We start from the raw sequence: 24,356 nt of genomic DNA, 5'->3' as shown, positions 1-24,356 counted from the left end.
TAGCAACCCCTACAAAAATGTCAAATATAATACACATAATAATTCACATTTCCTGTTGCTGCAGGATTATTTTCCTGCTGTAGCAAACTGGCTCAAATTAAGATCCTATATCTGTAGCTGTCATGATTTTATTCTCTTCTAATTACTTCCTTAGTACCACAACCAGCAGTGTTTTCATTATGATGAATCCAAAACAGAGTGATTCTGGGCAAAGTCCACTGGTGACTGTGACTACTACCTGAATTTAACCCAGAATTAGCCTAAAAAAACAGATATACAATTCCTGCCGGACCCTTAAGCCAGTCAGTGTCAGGTATGAGATGAGAGAAATCTGTAATGCAGTCAAGACCCTTCAGTCCCACTCATCTTCAACACAAGGAGCATTTGAAAATAGAATCAGTTGATATACCTGGCATGAGTTGCAGGAATGCTCTACTATGTTTTTAATCAACATATTTGAAGAAATATGCTGCCCCAAGATGCAATATTAACATTTTTGTAAGAAAAGCCATTCTACAATATTGCATCATGAACTGAGTTCTGACTTGAAGAGAGATAAATAGCAATTTGACAATCTCTTACAATACATAAATGTGAAAATCCCTCAGGTCACAATGACAGGGAAGAACATTATACCTGTGTTTATGGTAAAAATGTAATATCAAATAGGATACTAAGTAAGAATGAAAATGTAAATAGTTCACTTATTACTAAAGTACGTGGAAGAGTGAAAGAGAGGAACAATTCAAACAAGGATACTTATTTGAGATGACTTTTAAAGCCTTTTTTCCATTTACTACTATGACTAATAGACTAAACCACAACTTAAAACACTCTGCCAGCTACAATGATTGAGTACATGTCACATCCTGACCTTAGAGATCCTTTTATACTCTTATTTTGGTTAGGTCAGGGTGTGACTAGGGTAGGTACTCTAGTTTTTGCATTTCTATGTTGATCTGGTATGGTTCCCAATCAGAGGCAGCTGTCTATCGTTGTCTCTGATTGGGGATCATATTTCGGCAGCCTTTTTCCACCTGTTTTGTGTGGGATCTTGTTTTGTATTGTTGCTGTTGAGCCCTACAAGGCTGTACATTTGAGTTGGTTCTCTCTTTCTTGTTTTGTTGCTGGTTATCATTAAATAAATATGATTAACCTAACCCAAGCTGCATCTTGGTCCGACCATTCTTACAACGACGAGGGTGACAGTACAGGTCAAAACTGATGACCTGGTTTACAAAAATAAGCTTCTCCACCCGCAAGAAATGTACAGTATATGCTCATGTCAAATATCATACACATCTATTGAATAAAATAGTGCTTTCATATAAATATTCTGTACATCAAGGTTTAAAATACAAATATAAAATGCACTTGTACTTTACTTTTTTCCCCCTTACTAGCTCTGATAGCTACTTTATTGGGGAAAACTGCACACAATAACTGTGATATGTGGTTGTCCCACCTAGCTACACTGTATATACAAAACTATGTGGACACCCCTTCAAATTAGTGGATTTGGCTATTTCAGCCACACCTATTGCTGACAGTTGTATAAAATCGAGCACACAGCCATGCAATTTCCATAGACAAACATTGGTAGTAGAATGACCTTACTGAAGAGCTCAGAGACATTAAACGTAGCACCGTCATAGGATGCCACCTTTCCAACAAGTCAATTAGTCAAATTTCTGCCCTGCTGGAGATGTCCCAGTCAACGGCAAGTGCTGCTATTGTGAAGTGGAAACATCTATGAGCAACAACGGCTCAGACACGAAGTGGTAGACCACACAAGCTCACAGAATCGGACTGCTGAGTGCTGAAGCCCGTAACAGATTAAAAAAAAAAAATCGCCTGTCCTCAGTTGCAACACTCACTACAGTGTTCCAAACTGCCTCTGGAAGAAACGTCAGCACAAGAACTGTTCATCAGGAGCTTCATGGAATGGGTTTCCATGGCCGAACAGCTGCACACCAGCCTAAGGTCACCATGCGCAATGCCAAGCATCAGCTGGAGTGGTGAAAAGCTCGCCACCATTGGACTCTGGAGCAGTGGAAACAAATTCTCTGGAGTGATGAATCACGCTTCAATATCTGGCAGTTCGACGGACAAATCTGGGTTTGGCGGATGCCAGGAGAACGCTACCTGCCCCAATGCATAGTGCCAACTGTAAAGTTTGGTGGAGGAGGAATAATGGTCTGGGGCTGTTTTTCATGGTTCAGGCTAATCCCTTTAGTTCCAGTGAAGGGAAATATTAACGCTACAGCATAGAAGGACATTCTAGACAATCCTGTCCCTCGAACTTTGTGGCAACAGTTTGGGGAAGGCCCTTTCATGTTTCAGCATGACAATGCCCCATGCACAGGTCGATACAGAAATGGTTTGTCGAGATCGGTGTGGAAGAACTTGGCTGGCTTGCACAGAGCCCTGACCTAAACCCCGTCGAACAACTTTAGGATGAATTGGAATGCTAACTGCAAGCCAGGCCTAATCGCCCAACATCAGTGCTCAACCCCACTAATCCACTTGTGGCTGAATGGAAGCAAGTCCACACAGCAATGTTCCAACACCTCATGGAAAGCCTTCCCAGAAGAGTAGAGGATGTTATAGCAGCAAATGGGGCACCAACTCCATATTAATACCCATGATTTTGGAATAAGATGTTCGACGGTGTCACGTTCTGACCTTAGTTCTTTTATTATGTATTTGTTTTAGTTTGGTCAGGGCGTGAATTGGGTGGGTTGTCTATGTTCCTTTTTCTATGTTTTGGGATTTCTGTGTTTGGCCTAGTATGGTTCTCAATCAGAGGCAGCCTGGTTTCACTTTTGAGTTGTGGGTGATTATTTTCCGTGTTAGTGTTTGTTACCACACGGGACCGTTTCGTTTGTTTCACTTTGTTATTTTGTATTTCTGTAGTGTTCAGTTTGTCTTATTAAAATGGACACTTACCACGCCGCAAATTGGTCCGACCTCTCTTACTCCTCATCAGAGGAAGACGACAAACGTTACAGACGGGCCGCCGTTGCTCACATAGTTTTGGTCATGTAGCGTCTTTTAAGATGAATGCACGAACTGTAAGTCGCTCAGGATAAGATGGCTAAAATGTAAACGTAGTACTTCAGGTTGATGATACAACGGAAACAACTTTATTAAAATACTCTGACATTGTTTCGTGATTGACCAATCGAAGCTCACTATAGTTTCCAGCCCCTACTGGATTGGCTATTGATACCTAGCACTAACTAGCTTGCTTGATACATTAGATTGCTAGCACCAACACGAGGGCAAAGCAATCCTGGCAATCGGAATTTAGGCATTAAAATGATCTCGGCCATTAGAGTTGACTAGCACATTTCCCAGAATCCTCTCTGCTTTACCTGGAGCCTCAAGCCACCGGAGGGCCTGTGTATGAATAATGCAAAGCAGGGAGAGGCTTGGTGCTGCATGGGAAAAGATGCCAGAAAGAGAAAGGGGTTAGCCCTGGCAGATTAAATTCTACTGATGTCTCTTTTAACACTCTGAAGCCCTGTTAAACTAGACTGTTCCCAAATCTGTCTGTGCTGTTGCCCATCCCTTCCTTAAAGAATACAATGTTGAGATGCTTCTTTCTTTTTGTGTTAAATCTTCTGTAACTGTTAATCTAAACGAACTATACATTTACAGGCATTCATTAAGGACAGTAAAAGGGAGAAAAAGGGCAGTAATGCATACACATGCAATTATACTTTTACCAAATGGTAATGTACAATAATTTGCTGGCTAATTAGTTAATTTCATGCTAATAATGACTTATTAACCATGTTATGATAGACATATCCTCAAAGTCGCAATTTGGAATAGTGTTTGAGAATTATTATTCCAAGCAGGTGGAAATTATCTTTCCTTTTAAAACCACCCGCACTAAAAAGCACTTTGCACTACAAAATTAAGCAAACATTTCTGAGAATTTCAGAGAGAATGTAAAATTGGGTATGTGTGACAGACAGCTAAAATATTGAAAAGTCCTTTGCAGCGGAGGCTGCTGAGAGGAGAAAGGCTCATAATGCCTGGAACGGAGTAAATGGAATGGCATCAAACACATGGAAACCATATGTTTGATGTATTTCAAACCATTCCACCTATTCCGCTCCAGCAATTACCATGAGCCCGTCCTCCCCAATTAAGGTGCCACTAACCTCCTGTGGTCTTTTGGATATTTTGCTTAGTAACATCTCTGTGGAATAGAAAAAGAGTTTCTAATTATAACTTTTCCTCTTGATATTCCTGTCACGCTAAAGGGACACTGCCCTCAGAGCCAATATTTACATAATAAATCTACCTGCTATCCCGCTGCCCTTTCTGCCTCCACTGCCCTCCTCGTTGCGCCACCTGTCAATCAAAAGAAACGTTTCAGTTGGCCCTAGAACTCCAAATTACCTGCCTCCCACATTGATATGCAGCTGTAAAATGCTGCTCTATTGGACAATTACATTGGGCTGTTCACCACTAGATGCCACAGGTACTCTAAATGAGTTCTGAAATAATAATGTGGAGGATTCCACTTGTGGTAGAAAAGAGTCATTTTGTCATTAGTTTCATACATTATAGGTTGTATCACTGCTTCCAACCGTCTATAAGTGTACCCTGACACAGGGAAGGGAATAGCGGAATAGCTGATGCAGTGCAGTCACACACAATTTAAAGCCATGGGGGTTTGTTCTTGTTTTGGTTGTGTGATTATGGAACAATGAAACCAATCATCACTGTGTTGAGTAGGCACTGGTTGCACTGACACACAATTCAGTCAGTATTATACATAAGTGTCATCTTATAGCGACCACACACTATTTACCTGGCATTCAAATGCATTATGTGCATTATATGCATTTGAATAAAACACACCCACTATTACATCTGTTTGGTCTAAATCTCCACAGAAGAAAACAACTATTTTTCTTTGAGCAGGCCTTTAAATACATGGCTAATGCATTTGTGTGCATATTATAGCATACGTCATTTATTGTGTGTGGGAGGCATTTGGCACACTGTTCCTGCACAGCTGTTGAGGATGTTTGTCACCTCCGTGCCTACACATGGAATCAGAAAGGGTCAGGCTCAGCCAAAACCATTGCACCAAGCCCCCTCTAGATGGACTAGACTCTAATATGTGAGGTCATAGAAATATGATATTGCCTTGGCACTGCTCACCAAAGACGTTGAACATCCTCAACACAGCTATTTTCAGAATAATGGAAGTATTAAGCAAAGAGGTCAGTTACCGTTGTAGCCGACTAAACACAACACCACGATTCATGATTGAGTTCATGATTGAGCGACTAGTGTAGGTAGACTGGAGCTCCGACGTCACATAAAATTATATCAGCACCCAAAGACTAAGTGAAAGGCCATGTATGGAGTCTCTATTGAGTTTGTAGGTGCATCCAGGGATCATCACTCAACATGGTAATGAGAAGGTACTATCTGAACAGGGGGAGGTAGGTCATTAGAATAGATCTCCTTGATTCGTGAACCATAATAAACATGTCCACCCATCAGAAGATGGTTAGAGATAAAGAGCCAAAGGAGCAAAGGACTATTTCAAGTGACAAAGATATAGTGGTCCTCTAAGGTTTAAATTACAGTAAGGTGTTTAAGGCCAGGCACCACACCCTAATCATTTTTTAAATATCACAATCAACTTTTATTAATTGAATGTGGACACAAATGTAATACTTTCTTGTATGAAAACAATTTTGAAATATTGTATTAAAATATGCAAACTAGGTGCTATCTCATTTTTAAAAATACATTTTTATTTTACCTTTATTTAACTAGGCAAGTCAGTTAAGAACAAATTCTTATTTTCAATGACGGCCTAGGAACAGTGGGTTAACTGCCTGTTCAGGGGCAGAACGACAGATTTGTACCATGTCAGCTCGGGGGTTTGAACTTGCGGTTACTATTTAATGAGATAAATCTAGAAGAAAAAGAAACACACACCTATTTAGGCGAGGTGCTGGCTAGCGGAGTAGAAAAGTTGAAAATAAAAGAGAGCCGCACACTCTAGGAGCTCAGATGCAAAAATGTAATTACCAACGTTGAGACAGCCAAGCTTTCTTCATCATGGTATAATCAGGGGAAGCTTAACATACCTTAACATTCCGGTTACTAGTCCAACGCTCTAACCACTAGGCTACCCCTGATTATACCATGATGAAGACAGCTTGGCTGTCTCAACGTTGGTAATTACATTTTTGCACCAGTTTTCCAAAGCCGCCTACCCTCTACCAAAGAGACAGCCCAGCTCATGGTGCAGCACGCCTTCCGAATTGATGGACTCCCAGTGGACATATTCTCCGATTGGGGTCCTCAGTTCTCGTCCCGGTTCTGGAAGGCGTTCTGCACACTCATTGGGTTGTCGGTCAGCCTGTCCTCCGGGTTCCACCCCCAGTCCAACGGCCAGTCGGAGCGAGCCAACCGAGGCCTGGAGACAACTCTTCGCTGCATGGTCTCCGCCAACCCCACGACCTGGAGCCAACAACTAGTGTGGGTCGATTATGCCCGTAACACCCTTCCTTGCTCTGCCACGGGTCTCTCGCCCTTTGAGTGTTCCCTGGGTTATCAGCCCCCACTCTTCACAGAGCAAGATGAAGAGGTTGGCGTACCCTCGGCCCAGGTGTTTGTCCCCCGTTGTTGTTGTACTTGGAAGAGAACCCGGTCAGCTCTTCTCAAGACCAACTCCAGGTATCGACGACAAGCAGAAAGCCACCGGACCCCGGCTCCCCGGTATCATCTCGGACAGGGGTATGGCTGTCCACCTGAGATCTGCCACTCTGGGTGGAGTCCCGCAAACTTTCCCCCCGGTTTATCAGCCCTTTCCCCATCTCCAAGATACTTAGCCCCTCTGCTGTTTGCCTTCTGTTGCCCCGTACCCTTGGTATACATCCCACTTTTCATGTGTCTAGGATCAAACCCATGTCTCACAGCCCTTTGTCTCCAGGCCCACCCCTCTCCCCCGTCTCATTGACAGCCAACCGGCAGACATGGTGAGGCGTCTCCTGAAGGTTCGATCTCGGGCAGGGGATTCCAGTACCTGGTTGACTGGGAGGGTTATGGCTAGGAGGAGAGGTGCTGGGTCCTCGCTAGGGACATCCTGACCCAGGCCTCATCGCTGATTTACAACGCCGGCACCCCGGTCAACGAGGTATGAGCCCAGGTACTGTCACACCCTGATCTGTTTCACCTCCCTTTGTGCTTGTCTCCACCCCCTCCAGGTGTCACCCATCTTCCTCATTATCCCCAGTGTATTTATACCCGTGTTCTCTGGTTGTCTGTTGCCAGTACGTTTTGTTCGTCAAGCCTACCAGCATTTCCCCCCTTGCTCCAGTCTGTTTCTAGTTCCTGTTTTCTAGTTTTCCTGGTTTTGACCATTCTGCCTGCCCTGACCCTGCCTGCCATTTCTGTACCTTGTCACACCGCCCTGGATTATTGACCTCTGCCTGCCTTGACCCCGAGACTGCCTACCGTTTTGTACCTTTGGACTCTGATCTGGATTACTGACTTCTACCTGCCCTTGACCTACGTTTTGCCTGCCCCCTGTTCTAGTAATAATCGTGTGTTACTTCGACATTGTCTGCATCTGGTTCTTCCTTGAAACGTGATAGTTTTGTTTGATCAAATCCATTTTTATATTCAAATGTACTACAGTTTCAACCCCTCTGGAGAGGAAGAGGTGGTGGTCACTGCATTAACATTTAAATCCTTCACTCTCATCTCCCTCTCCCCATTTCTCATCTCTGTATATAACCAAAATGACATAATACTGTCAGACTTTCTGCTCAATAGCCTTTCTATATTGGCAAACTGAGATCTTGTTTTACTTACAGGCTCTTGCTTGTGAGACCTACTTTGTGTATCAGTAAGTGTCTTTGATAGTTTAACTTTTTCTTTCATTATTTTCGGAATCAAGAATATGCATATCCTTGCTTCAGGTCCTGAGCTACAGGCAGTTAAAATTTAGGTATGTCATTTTAGGTGAAAATATATAAAAAAGGGTCAGATCCTGACATTAATCAAAAGTATATGTAAAATTTTCATTTTAGCCTGTGGTTCCTGTCCTTAATAAGTATGTATTTTTAAGGTAATGATTCATTCCTTGAAGCTTATATATTGTATCTTGCCACATTTAGCTCACTTCCTTGTTTTTGTATGGGGAAGCCTCTGTGCTTTGGTGAGGCAGGTGTAATGCTAAAGGGTTGCAAGGAAAGAGATATGATTAGAGCTGAATCGTGGGCAAAAGCCATCACACACACAGATGCACTCACTCATGCACACCTACATTTACATCTAGCAGAGGAGTCGTGAATAAATCCTGGAATTCCTTCATCCCAATGTGCTGATGATGAAATAAACTACCAATTTGTAATGCTACCATACAAGGTTATCTGTAATGACAATGGAAGTGGTGGTAAGGGGTGGGGAAACTGTTAGGGACAATTCCATGATAACAGAAATAAGCTGAGACTCTAACTTTAAAATGTATACCAAACAAAATCCACTGATTTCACAGTTTAAGAAACCATAGGGCTCTATGCACAATGAGTACTTTTAACAATTTCCACTTAACTTTAAAAAAATACTTTTACTGGAAGAACTGTACAGATACATTTGATGATGGATTTTACCGTAATTCTGTTACCAAAAGTTGCATCTGCACAGTTTTTCCAGTATTATTTTTTTAACTGTGTAAATTCTTCGAAAGTAGTCATTGTTTGGCATACATTTTAAAGTCTCTGCAAAATTCCGTTACTGTAGAATTGCCATTAGATAACCCATTGAAACATGAAATAAAACATACATCTGTACATTATGCATTTTTAACAACTGTTTTAACATGAAACACAGAGCCGAACTCTTGGTCATAAAATGGAAATTGCATGATTATAACATAATTGAGCATCATTACTCCCATAATGTGTAACCTGGAACCCCTGGTCTGACTGTTTAAAGCTGGGGAGTCCCCAGACTCAGATAATTCTCTGTCATAGTGAAGTAATTATAAGTCCAGGATGGTACTGACTTAGAATGAACTACCAGTCACCCTCGTACCAATTTAGTCCTTATTCTTATGCATATACTGTTTCTGAGTCTGGTGAGTTGGATATAATGTGGTGATAAGGCAACATGATCAGTGTAAAATAATTATATTATTCACATTTCTTTCAGAGACAGAGTGCAACAAATCAACATCTCAGACTCCTTAAAAATCCCATTAAAGAAAGAGAGAGGGGTGGTGAGGGAGAGAGAGAGAGGTTGAGACATGGTGCTATGTGCTTGCAAATCCACCCTGCAGACCCCAACTGCAGCACAGACTAATTTATACAATGAAGTGACATAGCATGCCAAGCAAAGGTTCCTGAAATGGCAATATGCAAGAAGACTGCAGAGACCAAGTAAGAATGATGGCTATTATTTAAGATGTCTCGACGTATAAGAGGCCTTTGTCTCACATAAGGCCGTGCAAACAATATGCTATTAATTATCTTACAGAGCCTGAGGGCAGTGGCTGGGATTCATTCTCACCTGCCATAGCGATGTTTAAAACAGTGACTTTGTTTACAAACTAATGTCCCCACACACTATTCCATTATGTATGTAGAAAACATGTGAAACATAGTGCTGCATAAAAATAATGACATATGTCCAGAGAGAGAATGAGTCAATCATTTCCATAACTAATACGTTTCACCACATAAATGTAGCCTATTCAGGAGTATTGACAAACCAGGTGGTTTTTTTGCCATCGGAGATGAGATGATGTCCTGGGGCTATGGAGAAAGACTAGCAGATACCTCGTCGCTCCAGATCCAACAGATGTTAACATATGTGGACACGATATCATGAATTATATAAACTCTCCGTTATCGATACTTTCCTGTGAGTTAACATTTGAGCCGCATCCTTCCTGTTTTTCACATTTCATTTGTGGATGTTTGCTGTGTCTAAGTGTGAGTTTGTGTATGCTTTTAAAAAAATGACCAACTGTCCTTTTGTTGATGAAACAGCCACAAGTGTAAAGATCCATTCTATACTTTGAGATGAAGCTGTGTTTCAGGTGGCGAGATATTGGATTGCTGTGGTGCTGTGAAAATCCATACGTACTATGAACCCTGACCGATATCCTGCAGTGTGTAATGGGAAACACTGTGATTGGGAACAGCAATGGGAAAACAACTTGCTCTCTGGTTTTCAGTTGAGCTGTATATAGTCCATAATGTGGTTCTCTAGACCATGACAGCTCTCTAGACCATGACATTGGCTTGTCCAGTCACAGTAAAACAGAACTTAACTATATTGTTGGTAAAAACAAGTCACTCTAATGGAACTATCACTGTACACTGAACTTTTTAAATGTAAATTCCACCCACAGCCACTGTATGTTAAATGTTACTGACATGCAGTGCCTCTTTCAGTTGAAAAGAAAAAATGTTAACTTGCTGCATCATACATTGCAGCACAGTCATAAAAAAGAGAAGCAGAGTAAGTCTCAGGGTCAACATCAGCAATCAGCTTATCTCTAACTAACGCTGAGTAAAGGAGCTGTCTAATCACCAATCACCAGACGACACGGATTTCAGAGGCCTCAGATCACCAAGAAGCTGATTTCCAACACCCCTCGGTCGACTAATTAGCACTCCAAATTCAATTACATACAGTAAACATATTGCTACAAGACACATTGGATTGGATTAATCAGTGTGGACGTTGGAGAAATCTGAGATGGTTAATAAACAGATATGTTTTTTTTTACAAACTGAGTGAGTGGCTACAATTAAAATGATTGTGTAGAAATCAATGATTGGAACCAGTTCAGGGAACAGAACCGAAAATAACAAAATTATTTGAGGGGCAGACCCCGAACCGGAAACGAAAGTGATCCATTATTTTAAAAGCATGGGAACTGGTTAAAAACATTATTTTAAAAGCATGGGAACTGGTTAAAAACATTATTTTAAAAGCATGGGAACTGGTTAAAAACATTATTTTAAAAGCATGGGAACTGTGTCACGCCTTGGTCTTAGTATTTTGTGTTTTCTTCATTATTTGGTCAGGCAAGGGTGTGACTTGGGTTTATGTTGTTGTATTTCGTATTGGGGTTTTTGTATTATTGGGATTACGGCTGAGTAGGGGTGTTGTATAGGCTTGGCTGCCTGAGGCGGTTCTCAATCAGAGTCAGGTGATTCTCGTTGTCTCTGATTGGGAACCGTATTTAGGTAGCCTGGGTTTCGCTTTGGATTTTGTGGGTGATTGTTCCTGTCTCTGTGTAGTTTCACCAAATAGGCTGTAATTAGATTTCACGTTCCGTTTGTTGTTTTTGTATTTGTATAGTTATTTCATGTATCGCTTTCTTCATTAAAGACATGAGTAACCACCACGCTGCATTTCGGTCCGACTCTCTTTCTACAAACGAAGAACGCCGCTACAAACTGGTTAAAAACATTATTTTAAAAGCATGGGAACTGGTTAAAAACATTATTTTAAAAGCATGGGAACTGGTTAAAAACATTATTTTAAAAGCATGCTCTTCAACCGACCGCTGCCCGCACCCACTCGCCCGTCTAGCATCACTACACTGGACGGTTCTAACTTAGAATATGTGGACAACTACAAATACCTAGGTCTCTGGTTAATCCTTGACTTCGGCGACGTCATTTACAAAATAGCCTCCAACACTCTACTCAACAAATTGGATGCAGTCTATCACAGTGCTATTAGTTTTGTCACCAAAACCCCATATACTTCACAACATTGTGACCTGTATGCTCTCGTTGGCCCTCGCTTCATATTCGTCGCCAAACCCACTGGCTCCAAGTCACCTATAAAAGTATTTTCTAGGTAAAGCCCCGCCTTATCACAGCTCACTGGTCACCATAGCAGCACCCACCCATTGCACGCACTCCAGCAGGTATATTTCACTGGTCATCCCTGTCCTGTGTAGCTCAGTTGGTAGAGCATGGCGCTTGTAACGCCAGGGTAGTGGGTTCGATCCCCGGGACCACCCATATGTAGAATGTATGCACACATGACTGTAAGTCGCTTTGGATAAAAGCGTCTGCTAAATGGCATATATTATTATATTATTATATTATCCCCAAAGCCAACTCCTCCTTTGGCAGCCTTTCCTTCCAGTTCTCTGCTGCCAATGACTGGAACGAATTGCAAAAAATCACTGAAGCTGGAGACTCATATCTCCCTCACTAACTTTAAGCATCAGCTGTCAGAGCAATTTACCAATCATTGCACCTGTTTATCCCATGCGTAACTCTGTGTCGCACTGCTTTGCCAGGTCGCAGTTGTAAATGAGAACTTGTTCTCAACTGGCCTACCTGGTTAAATATATATATATTTTTAAATAATAAATTATGCATTTCACATGACTGGAAATACAGATATGCATATGTTGGTCCCAGATACTTAAAAAAAAGTAAGGGCGTGGATCATAAAAACAGTCAGTATCTGGTGTGACCACCATTTGCCTCGAGACACATCTCCTTTGCATAGAGTTGATCAGGCTGTTGATTGTGGCCTGTAGAATGATGTCCCACTCCTCTTCAATGGCTGCGTGAAGTTGCTGGATATTGGCGGGAACTGGAACACACATCAATCCAGAGCATCCCAAACATGCTCAATTGGTCGTGACATGTCTGTTGAGGATGCAGGCCATGGAAATACTGGGGCCATGCATTATCATTCTGAAACGTGAGGTGATGGCAGCGAATTGGTCCTTCTGTAGCTCAGTTGGTAGAGCATGGCGCTTGTAACGCCAGGGTAGTGGGTTCGATCCCCGGGACCACCCATACGTAGAATGTATGCACACATGACTGTAAGTCGCTTTGGATAAAAGCGTCTGCTAAATGGCATATATATATATATATATATATATAAGCAATTTAATGTTGAGCTAAATGTTTTTTTTAAAAGTGACTTCAGAGGTTTAAAAAGGAATAGAAAGGAATTCTATAAACTTACTTTGTTTTTGTTGGAACCGGTTGAGAACTTTGTTTGCTGGTCGGAACAGTGTGACGAAACAAAAGAATATTGCTTCTGTTCAGAACCAAACAATTGGAAAATAATTTTGGTTCCAAGCCCTGGTAGAAATATATAAAACGTTAAGAATCTCAAGTGAAAAGTGAATAATGGTAACATGCAGTACATTTAAAAAAAATATTCATTTTTTGAGGGTTAAACGGGATTGTAATCATTAGGTTAAATGTAACTTAACTGTCACAAATACCACCGAAGATGGTGCCTCTTCCTGTTTGGGCGGCTCTCGGCCTACTAGCTGCCACTGATCCCCTTTTCTGTTTCAGTTAGTTTTGTCTGATTAGTTTCACCAGTTTCTTGTTTAGGTTTTGTTTTGAGCTATTTAAACCCGGTAGGTCCGCCTGCTTTTGTGCAGGTTTGTTTTTCTGTTCATGGTGTGTGGATTATTGTGGATTCCTTTTTTCCGGACAGTTTCGTCCTGTTTGTTGGACTTGGTATTTATGCGCCCTTGTGTTTGGCGTGACCGTTACTCTGTTCCTGGAATAAAGATCCACGTTTGAACTAACCCTGCTCTCTGCGCCTGACTCCTCCACCCACTACTCCTAGAAGCCTTTACATTAACGTAGAAGGTGTAAAAGAAACGCTTGAAACAAGATCCCCTACATACTGGTCTTGACAAGAAGAAAAAATGTAATGAGAGGTTCTCTTCTGCATTGTTTAACCAATCCAGTAAAAGTGGAGGAGGAGTTAAGATGGAGTGTCACCTTGTTAACATCCTAAAGTGGAAGTTGTGTCACAGGCTCTCTTTCCATTTCCCAAGAAAACCGGAACATCTGGTTGTTGGGGACTCGGCAAAGGTTAAATTTAACAGATCCTAAGCAGTTTGAATTTCACAGTGCACTTATTATGCATTGTCCACATTGTGATGTGGGGTAGCGCCTCCTCTCTGTCTACCCTGTCAGGTGGGTTAGGCCGTGACGGGACAAAGTAAAGCCCGGCAGTATTGACTCAGTCTCTGTTTGGCTGATTAATAATGAGAGACCACATCCCTCCATCTCTGCTCCGGGCTGGCCACTCTAAGATGAAAGGAAACCTCTCTGGTGGCTTTCTGTCAACCAGCCAAACCACCTGCGGCTTTGATTTTCACTTACTACGCACATTCATGCTTGCTGAAGCTTTCTGGGTCACTATCAAACTGCATCTATGTGAGTCCATGGAGTATGTTTATCAGAGTCCTAGGCTTAGGAGACCGTGAGTATGTAACACAAATACCTTCTGTATACAGCTGGTGCCCAGTATTTCATTACCTTTCTTCTCAACCTTTTTTGTTCACATACAGTACTTAATTGCAGCCCAGAAGGTAGTCAATATACTTCACATCAGCCTGTGCATCCCATGCATTCCAATCAGCTTTGAATCAGATAATAATGACAGTAAATAATTGAGCTTGGTGGATATTCTAATCACTTTTCAATTACGGTCTCTCCTTCATTTACATTTTAGTAACTTAGCAGACGCTCTTATCAAGATTGTCTTACAGGAGCAATTAGGGTTAAGTGCCTTGCTCAAGGGCATATGGACAGATTTTTCACCAAGTCAGCTTGTGGATTCGAACAGGCAACCTTTTGGTTACTGGCCCAACGCTCTTAACCGCCAGAATACCTGCTGCCCTTCATCACACAACACACTGATTAAATTGTGTGGTTTGTTGATGCCTCTGTTTTATTGTATTGTCAATGCTTCATTTAACCAACATACCATGTGACATAATATATCAATGTAATCAATAGGTGGCACCACAGGTCCCAAAGTGGTGTGGCGAGAAAATAAATTCTGGGGCCCGTAGTTTTTACTGATCTGGTATCTAACCAGGTAAATCGTCAGACCTTATACGGTATGACGTGATTAATCTGTTGTAAAAAGGTTTAATATGGGCTATGATGGGGCCAGAGTAGTAGTCTTTCCCTTTATAGTAGTCTTGCCCTGTGCAACTGTAGGCCTAATGAAACATTAACTCACAGTCTGTCAGCTGTAGTGTTTATTGATCAATTCCTGTACATCATTTTGGATTGAAAAAGTGTAGTTAGACGAGTCAGCCCAAGTTTGAATATAAACTAAATTCATAAACCATTCACATTTTTTCACAAACAAATGGACTATAAATACAGCATGTTACCACTTCCTTTATCCTGGCCAGAGTGTCCAATCAAAACACATCTTTTGACCAATGGGTAAAATACTGTTTGGATAACCCTCTAAGAAAACCAATGGTCTCTTGTAGGATGGGCCTTGTAGGATGGGCAGAATTAGGGTGACTAAATCAATGGATGCCAGTGAAAGAAAGTGGTCAGAAATCAGGAAAATTGCATCGCTTCAGCTAGGTTGGATTCTATGCAAGAATTAAGGCTACTGGCTAGTAGGTGGCAGAACTGAGTGCTGGGATTTGGGTGTAGGGTTTGAGCATAGCCTGAAGGTAGGGAGGGGTAGTTCCTCTTGCTGCTCTGTAGGCAAGTACCATGTTCTTGTAATGGATGCAAGATTTGACAGGAAACCAGTGGAGTGTGCGTAGGAGCAGGGTGACATGGGAGAACATGGAAAGGTTGAACACGTTCTGAATAAATCACAGGGGTGTGATGGCACGAGTGAAATTCCCAGCCAGCAGTGAGTTGCGGTAGTCCAGAAGGGAGATGACAAGTGCCTGCATTAGGACCTGCGCCGCTTCCTTTGTGAGGTAGGGTAGTACTCTACAGATGTTGCAGAGCATGAACCTGCAGGAGCGAGTCACTGCTTTTATGTTTGCAGAGAACGACAAGGTGTTGTCCAGGGTCACGGCAAGGTTCTTTGCTCTCTAGGAGGGGGACAACATGGAATTTTCAATCGTAATGGAGAGAGGTCTTTGAGCGGGCAGGCCTTCCCCAGGAGGAAGAGCAGCTCTGTCTTGTCGAGGTTGAGGTGGTGGGCCAACATCCGAGTTGAGACTATGCGGCTGCTGTTGTTATCCCTGACCGCTGGCTACGTCCCTTCCGTCTTCAAGAGAGCGAGAGTTGCACCCCTTCTGAAAAAACCTACACTCGATCCCTCCGATGTCAACAAATACAGACCAGTATCCCTTCTTTCTTTTCTCTCCAAAACTCTTGAACGTGCTGTCCTTGGTCAGCTCTCCCGCTATCTCTCTCAGAATGACCTTCTTGATCCAAATCAGTCAGGTTTCAAGACTAGTCATTCAACTGAGATTGCTCTTCTCTGTATCACGGAGGCGCTCCGCACCGCTAAAGCTAACTCTCTCTCCTCTGCTCTCATCCTTCTAGATCTATCGGCTGCCTTCGATACTGTGAACCATCAGATCCTCCTCTCCACCCTCTCCGAGTTGGGCATCTCTGGCGTGGCCCACGCTTGGATTGCGTCCTACCTGACAGGTCGCTCCTACCAGGTGGCGTGGCGAGAATCTGTCTCCTCACCATGCGCTCTCACCACTGGTGTCCCCCAGGGCTCTGTTCTAGGCCCTCTCCTATTCTCGCTATACACCAAGTCACTTGGCTCTGTCATAACCTCACATGGTCTCTCCTATCAGTGCTATGCAGACGACACACAATTAATCTTCTCCTTTCCCCCTTCTGATGACCAGGTGGCGAATCGCATCTCTGCATGTCTGGCAGACATATCAGTGTGGATGACGGATCACCACCTCAAGCTGAACTTCGGCAAGACGGAGCTGCTCTTCCTCCCGGGGAAGGACTGCCCGTTCCATGATCTCGCCATCACGGTTGACAACTCCATTGTGTCCTCCTCCCAGAGCGCTAAGAACCGTGGCGTGATCCTGGACAACACCCTGTAGTTCTCAACTAACATCAAGGCGGTGGCCCGTTCCTGTAGGTTCATGCTCTACAACATCCGCAGAGTACGACCCTGCCTCACACAGGAAGCGGCGCAGGTCCTAATCCAGGCACTTGTCATCTCCCGTCTGGATTACTGCAACTCGCTGTTGGCTGGGCTCCCTGCCTGTGCCATTAAACCCCTACAACTCATCCAGAACGCCGCAGCCCGTCTAGTGTTCAACCTTCCCAAGTTCTCTCACGTCACCCCGCTCCTCCGCTCTCTCCACTGGCTTCCAGTTGAAGCTCGCATCCGCTACAAGACCATGGTGCTTGCCTACGGAGCTGTGAGGGGAACGGCACCTCAGTACCTCCAGGCTCTGATCAGGCCCTACACCCAAATAAGGGCAATGCGTTCATCCACCTCTGGCCTGCTCGCCTCCCTACCACTGAGGAAGTACAGTTCCCGCTCAGCCCAGTCAAAACTGTTCGCTGCTCTGGCTCCCCAATGGTGGAACAAACTCCCTCACGACGCCAGGACAGCGGAGTCAATCACCACCTTCCGGAGACACCTGAAACCCCACCTCTTTAAGGAATACCTAGGATAGGATAAAGTAATCCTTCTCACCCCCTTCCCCCCCCTTAAAATATGTAGATGCACTATTGTAAAGTGGCTGTTCCACTGGATGTCATAAGGTGAATGCACCAATTTGTAAGTCGCTCTGGATAAGAGCGTCTGCTAAATGACTTAAATGTAAATGTAAATGTTAGTAGCCTACAGTGATGTGCTATCATGCTTGCTAAATAAATACTGGTGGAAAGTGAAGAACGCACATTGTGCCCTAGCCTGTGCGACATGTGATTTCTGTGAATCTGATTGGTCAAGACACAGAACAAGCATGTAGCAGCACTCTAATGTGATGGACAGATAAATTGTGCTTGAGTTGACAAATCATGAGCCAAATCAGTAAAAAGAACATGACTTAGCCCCTCTTTTTAACATTTAGCATCTATATATTTTATTAAACTAAATCAAAAGTGTTATGGCGCTGCCAAGCCTGATTGAAAAGTGCTCTGACTTAGAATATATGGATAACTACAAATACCTAAGTGTCTGGTTAGACTGTAAACTCTCCTTCCAGACTCACATTAAGCATCTCCAATCCAACATTAAATCTAGAATCAGCTTCCTATTTCACAACAAAGCATCCTTCACTCATGCTGCCAAACATACCCTCGTAAAACTCACCATCCTACCGATCCTCAACAATGTCATTTATTAAATAGCCTCCAACACTCTACTCAACAAATTGGATACAGTCTATCACAGTGCCATCCGTTTTGTCACCAAAGCCCCATATACTACCCACCACTGCGACCTGTACGCTCTCGTTGGCTGGCCCTCGCTTCATACTTGTCGCCAAACCCACTGGCTCCAGGTCATTTACAAGTCTCTGCTAGGTAAAGCCCCGCCTTATCTCAGCTCACTGGTCACCATAGCAGCACCCACTCGTAGCACGCGCTCCAGCAGGTATATCTCACTGGTCACCCCCAAAGCCAATTCATCCTTTGGCCGCCTTTACTTCCAGTTCTCTGCTGCCAATGACTGGAACGAACTTCAAAAATCACTGAAGCTGGAGACTCATATCTCCCTCACTAGCTTTAAGCACCAGCTGTCAGAGCAGCTCACATATCACTGCACCTGTACATAGCCCATCTGTAAACAGCCCATCCAACTACCTCATCCCCATACTGTATTTATTTATTTATATTGCTCCTTTGCACCCCAGTATCTCTACTTGCACATTCATCTTCTGCACATCTACCATTCCAGTGTTTAATTGCTATATTTGAATTACTTCGACACCGTCGCCTATTTATTGCCTTAACTTCCTTGTCTTACCTCATTTGCACTCACTGTACACACTTTTTGTTTTATTTTTTCTACTGTATTATTGACTGTATGTTTGTTTATTCCATGTGTAACTCTGTGTTGTTGTATGTGTCGAACTGCTATGCTTTATCTTCGGCAAGGTCGCAGTTGCAAATGAGAACTACTTCTCAACTAGCCTACCTGGTTAAATAAAGGTGAAATAAAACAATTAAATAAAAGTGCTGTGGCCAATGCCGCCTTGCCACACGTTTTCCGGCGGCCCTTGTGTAATCTGAGTACAATGACAAATCCAGAGTATGCTGGCTTCAATATCAGTGTTGGAATACAACAGGTAGACCTTACAGTGAAATTATTACTTACAAGCCCTTAGCAACAATGCAGTTTTAAGAAAAAAAAGTAAGAGATAAGAAAAACAGATAATAAAGAGCAGCATTAAATAACAATATCGGGGCTATATACAGGGTTAGCTGCTGATTAGCTGTTCAGGAGTCTTATGGCTTGGGGGTAGAAGCTGATTAGAAGCCTCTTGGACCTAGACATGGCACTCTGGTACCGCTTGCCGTGCGGTAGCAGAGAGAACAGTCTATGACTAGGGTGGCTGGAGTCTTTGACAATTTTTAGGGCCTACCTCTGACACCGCCTGGTGTAGAGGTCCTGGATGACTGGAAGCTTGAACCCGATGATGTACTGGGCAGTACGCACTACCCTCTGTAGCGCCATGTGGTCGGAGGCCAAGCAGTTGCCATACCAGGCAGTGATGCAACCCGTCAGGATGCTCTCGATGGTGCAGCTGTAAAACCTTTTGAGGATCTGAGGACCCATGCCAAATCTTTTTAGTTTTCTGAGGAGGAATAGGCTTTGTCGTGCCCTCTTCACGACTGTCTTGGTGTGCTTGGACCATGTTAGTTTGTTGGTGATGTGGACGCCAAGGAACTTGAAGCTCTCAACCTGCTCCACTACAGCCCCGTTGATGAGAATGGGGGAGTGCTCGGTCCTCCTTTTACTGTGGTCCACAATCATCTCCTTAGTCTTATTCACGTTGAGGGGGAGGTTGTTGTCCTTGCACCACACGGTCAGGTCTCTGATCTCCTCCCAATAGGCTGTCTCATCGTTGTCAGTGATCAGGCCTACCACTGTTGTGTCATCAGCAAACTTAATGATGGTGTTGGTGTTGTGCCTGGCTGTGCAGTCATGCGTGAACAGCGAGTACAGGAGGGGACTGAGCTCGCACCCCTGAGGGGCCCTGTATTGAGGATCAGCATGACGGATGTATTGTTACCTACCCTTACCACCTGGGGGCAGCTTGTCAAGAAGTCTAGGATCCAGTTGCTGAGGGAGGTGTTTAGTCCCAGGGTCCTTAACTGAGTGATGAGCTTTGAGAGCACTATGGTGTTGAATGCTGAGCTGTAGTCAATGAACAGCATTTTCACATAGGTGTTCCTTTTGTCCAGCTGGGAAAGGGCAGTGTAGAGTGCAATAGAGATTGCATCATCTTTGGATCTGTTGGTAAGGTATGTCAATTTGAGTAAAGATACCTGAATAGAAAATTACTCAAGTAAAAGTTTGATGCAGTAACATTCTAATTGAGTAAAAGTCTAAAATTATTTGGTTTAAAATATACTGAAGACTCAAAAGTAAAGGTATAAATCATTTCAAATTCCTTATATTAAGCAAAGCAAAAGGCACCATTTTCTTGTTCTCTTAATTTATGGAAAGCCAGGGGCAGACATAATTTACAAACGAACCATGTGTATTTAGTGAGTGTTTAGTGAACCATGTGAGTGTGTGAATTTTACTATTTTCCTGTCCTGCTAAGCATTCAAAATGTAATGAGTACTTTTGATTGTCAAGGAAAATGTATAGAGAAAAAGTATAATATTTTCTTAAGGAATGTAGTGAAGTAAAAGTAAAAGTAGTCAAAAATATAAATAGTACCTCCCGGGTGGCGCAGTGGTTAAGGGCGCTGTACTGCAGCGCCAGCTGTGCCACCAGAGACTCTGGGTTTGCGCCCAGGCTCTGTCGTAACCGGCTGCGACTGGGAGGTCTGTGGGGCGACGCACAATTGGCTTAGCGTCGTTCGGGTTAGCCGGTAGGGATATCCTTGTCTCATCGCGCACCAGCGACTCCTGTGGCGGGCTGGGCGCAGTGCGCGCTAACCAAGGATGCCAGGTGCACATAGTTTCCTCCGACACATTGATGCGGCTGGCTTTCGGGTTGGATGTGCGCTGTGTTAAGAAGCAGTGCGGCTTGGTTGGGTTGTGTATCGGAGGACGCATGACTTTCAACCTTCGTCTCTCCCGAGCCCGTAGTTGTAGCGATGAGACAAGATTGTAGCTACTAAACAATTGGATACCACGAAATTGAGGAGAAAAAGGGGTAAAAATTCACAAAAAAATATATATTTATATAGTAAAGTACACGTTCCCCCCCAAAAAACTAGTAGTACTTAAAATAATTTTTACTTAAGTACTTTACACCACTGTTCAATATAACATCCTACAAGGATCAGTGAAAATGGCCATGCTCTCAGTATCATTAAACTGCAGGGTGTAATGGTCTGGCGCATGGAGACTTGGAGTGCAGGGAGCTTTTTGAGTCGAGTGCTCATGAGGGAAAAAGTCAGCAGTACAGCACTAGGTGAGAGGAATGCTAATTGGACATGTCATGGTTTGGTGGGTATTCATAGATTGCTTTCTGTTGCCACGGCAAATAAGAAGCCAAGCAATAAGGGGTGTTCAGCAAGTTGGCTTGGCAGCTGCATGGTGTGTTTTTACCTCCTGGCAGAGGTGCTTGGAAAGATGCAGTACATAACCCTACCATATTGTCTATCTGCGAAAAGAAGTGGGTTTGGAGTTTGCTGCTTTAGTTGAACTGAGCTCAACCTACTGTACAATAAATTAGCTCCACCCTGGCTAATCTGGCTGCCTACACATGGAACTCCCTTTCTGGAGGCTCCCCATGGTGCAACCTAGAGGCTACAACCTATAAATTGCTGAGCCAGCTGAACTCTCCTCATATGAAGTTCTCCTCCACAGAGCTGAGCAGGGGAAGCTGGAGGGCTCAGCAGGGGCACTCCTCCGCTTCCTCCGCCACTGGTCTCTCTCTAGGACATACAGTATGATGGACAGCAGCTTGGAGCCGGCAGACGAGCGAGCCACAGTGGCACAGAGAGCGGTAGGCATGTCGGTAGTGATTACATTCAACCCCAGCGGGGGTCAGAGGTCAGGCTGAGCGTGTGCGGCTTGCTCCCTGCTCAGAGCTGACTGTATTCCCAACGCTGTTATACGCTCACGCCCACTGGTGCCCCGGGCAGTCATGCTCACTTCTACTTCTCGGTTCTCTCTTGTTTGTTCACTTTCTAGCTATCTTTCAATACTGATTCATTTCCCTTCCTCAATACTTTTCCAATCGCATTGGACAAATTGTTTTTCGTTTTTCCAGAAAGCTGAAACTAAATGTGGCCAAGGTACCAATTTCAGGACAATGACACCCGTAAATTGTCAGAGGGTGTAGGGTCAGCAGGACGAGCATCATCAACACATGAATCGGAGTGATAATAATGACAAAAATACACACATGAATGCATGTACACACATGAATATACATACACACAGGTAATTTGTGCACATGGGGGGGGGGGGGGTAAAGAAACAATGATCCTCTATGGCAAATGTAAATGAATTAATTTCTGTTTTCTATTAAGATATGAATTTATCAACATGGATAATTCATTCAGAAGCACTGACCTGTTTCACTTCCAATATTTTAATTATTCATGCGCTTTACATTACAAATCAGTATCCACTTATTTTCAGATTATGCTGCCAAATGCCCATCAATAAGGGGCAGATTTGAGGCCAGGGAGACAGAGATGAATGGCCTAGAACTCTTTGCCAGCAAACAAAAAGAAACTATTAATCATTCCTTCCAATGTCCCAGGCATAGCTGTACTGCTGCAATGTGAGAACACTTCTCAACTTTCATAACCTCACTTTGAAAAAGATTCATACAACTTTCAATTCCATAAAAAGAGAGGGAAGACCTTTTGATCTCTAGCAGGTTCAAAATGTCTCGAGCTTTACTACCACATGTTTAATTTATTCATGTTAGGCTATTTGATGCAATATGTTATTCTGTCAACTGTCAGATAAACCATTCTGGATTTGTTTGAGGTCAGCTGGGTTAATGCAAATGGAAAAATTTAATTATTTTATATGTACAGTATGATGTGTATAATGGATGATGATCGTCATAGTACAGCCAACAATATTATCTAATTGTCCTCCTAATTCATGACTGGATTATATTCTTTGGGCACAATGGCCATTACTATTATATCTAAAAGGTGTTGTTTGATCTGTGGATGGAATGCTCAAATGGCCATTACTATTATATCTAAAAGGTGTTGTTTGATCTGTGGATGGAATGCTCAAATGGCCATTACTATTATGTCTAAAAGGTGTTGTTTGATCTGTGGATGGAATGCTCAAATGGCCATTACTATTATATCTAAAAGGTGTTGTTTGATCTGTGGATGGAATGCTCAAATGGCCATTACTATTATGTCTAAAAGGTGTTGTTTGATCTGTGGATGGAATGCTCCAATGGAACAGCTCTTTTATGACTGTCTTTTCCTTTCATTTGAATTCTGAATGGTCACAAAAAGATGAACTCCCCTGAAAAGTACCCGACCACTCTGCCTCTAACGCTTCATAAGGAGATACAGCTAAAATGGTATAATGCCATACCTGAAAAACTCTTAAGCAGATACAGGATGTGTGAAATAATACTGCAGAGATAAAAGCACTCAAAAGCTACAGGGTAATTTCCAATGAGTTCCCCTGCTTTGTTTGGTTCAGCTGCTTGAACATAGCATTTTATTTGAGGACTGACATCTGCATATCCACATAAAGGGTCAAGTGCCATTCAATCTCCATTAGTGTTTGCATTTCACAGAGATAGAATCCTTTAACAGCAAACAACCGATTCCGCTTTCAAGCCAGTAAATGAAAGTGCAACACTACTGTAGGCTTAACACACAAAAGCATGGCACCTATGTTAAGTGATTGGCCTCATTGCAATAGGGTAAATATAACTCAAATGCAACATGATAATGATTTTAACTAAATGTAGCTTTTCCAATGCCCATAAACATATGGATCCTGAAGGTTTGTGAGCCAAAACATCGGGAAGTTTCCATACCCAACCAATTTGTGACGCCATGTGATGTCATAATAGGTTCCTGATTGCAGGAGCCAATCAAAAATAATATTGAATGAAATAAGACCCAGCATGCATGTGGAACAGTGAAAATAATTCTCAGGTGAGATGGAGATGACTCACCATCTTCACGGGACTTCTGTATGAAGGCGTCCACACCACTCTCTCCATAGTTGCCCTCCGATGCTACTGTGGAGACATAATTCCAGCGCATGGCTTTGACTATGTCCACCATTGCCTGTGCCTGGTAGGTGTCCGGAGGCACGACGCGGGAGAAGAAGTCATAGCGCGTGTTATCGCTCAGCTCCGGAGCCGTGGAGGCATAACTCACCTGGGGAATCTGAGGAGAGAACAAGAGGACATGGTGTGAGCACATACTGTAGTTCCACTTTATAGTATCGATATAT

General features: G+C 43.1%; 1 protein-coding gene across 2 annotated transcripts in view; it reads right to left on the bottom strand.

Annotated features, from left to right (window-relative positions):
* The window catches only part of LOC124045880 (metabotropic glutamate receptor 4-like), a 307,218-nt gene that overhangs the window by 98,301 nt on the left and 184,561 nt on the right, over positions 1-24,356 (bottom strand). For both annotated transcript variants that reach the window (XM_046365644.1, XM_046365645.1), the window contains one exon: positions 24,073-24,289. In XM_046365644.1, the coding sequence (XP_046221600.1) occupies positions 24,073-24,289 (217 nt within the window). The remainder of the gene's footprint in view (positions 1-24,072; positions 24,290-24,356) is intronic.

This window comes from Oncorhynchus gorbuscha, linkage group LG10 (genome assembly GCF_021184085.1).
Source record: "Oncorhynchus gorbuscha isolate QuinsamMale2020 ecotype Even-year linkage group LG10, OgorEven_v1.0, whole genome shotgun sequence".
NCBI lineage: Eukaryota > Metazoa > Chordata > Actinopteri > Salmoniformes > Salmonidae > Oncorhynchus > Oncorhynchus gorbuscha.
Note: the sequence above shows the minus strand (reverse complement) of the source record. Positions and strands in the feature narration are given on the sequence as shown.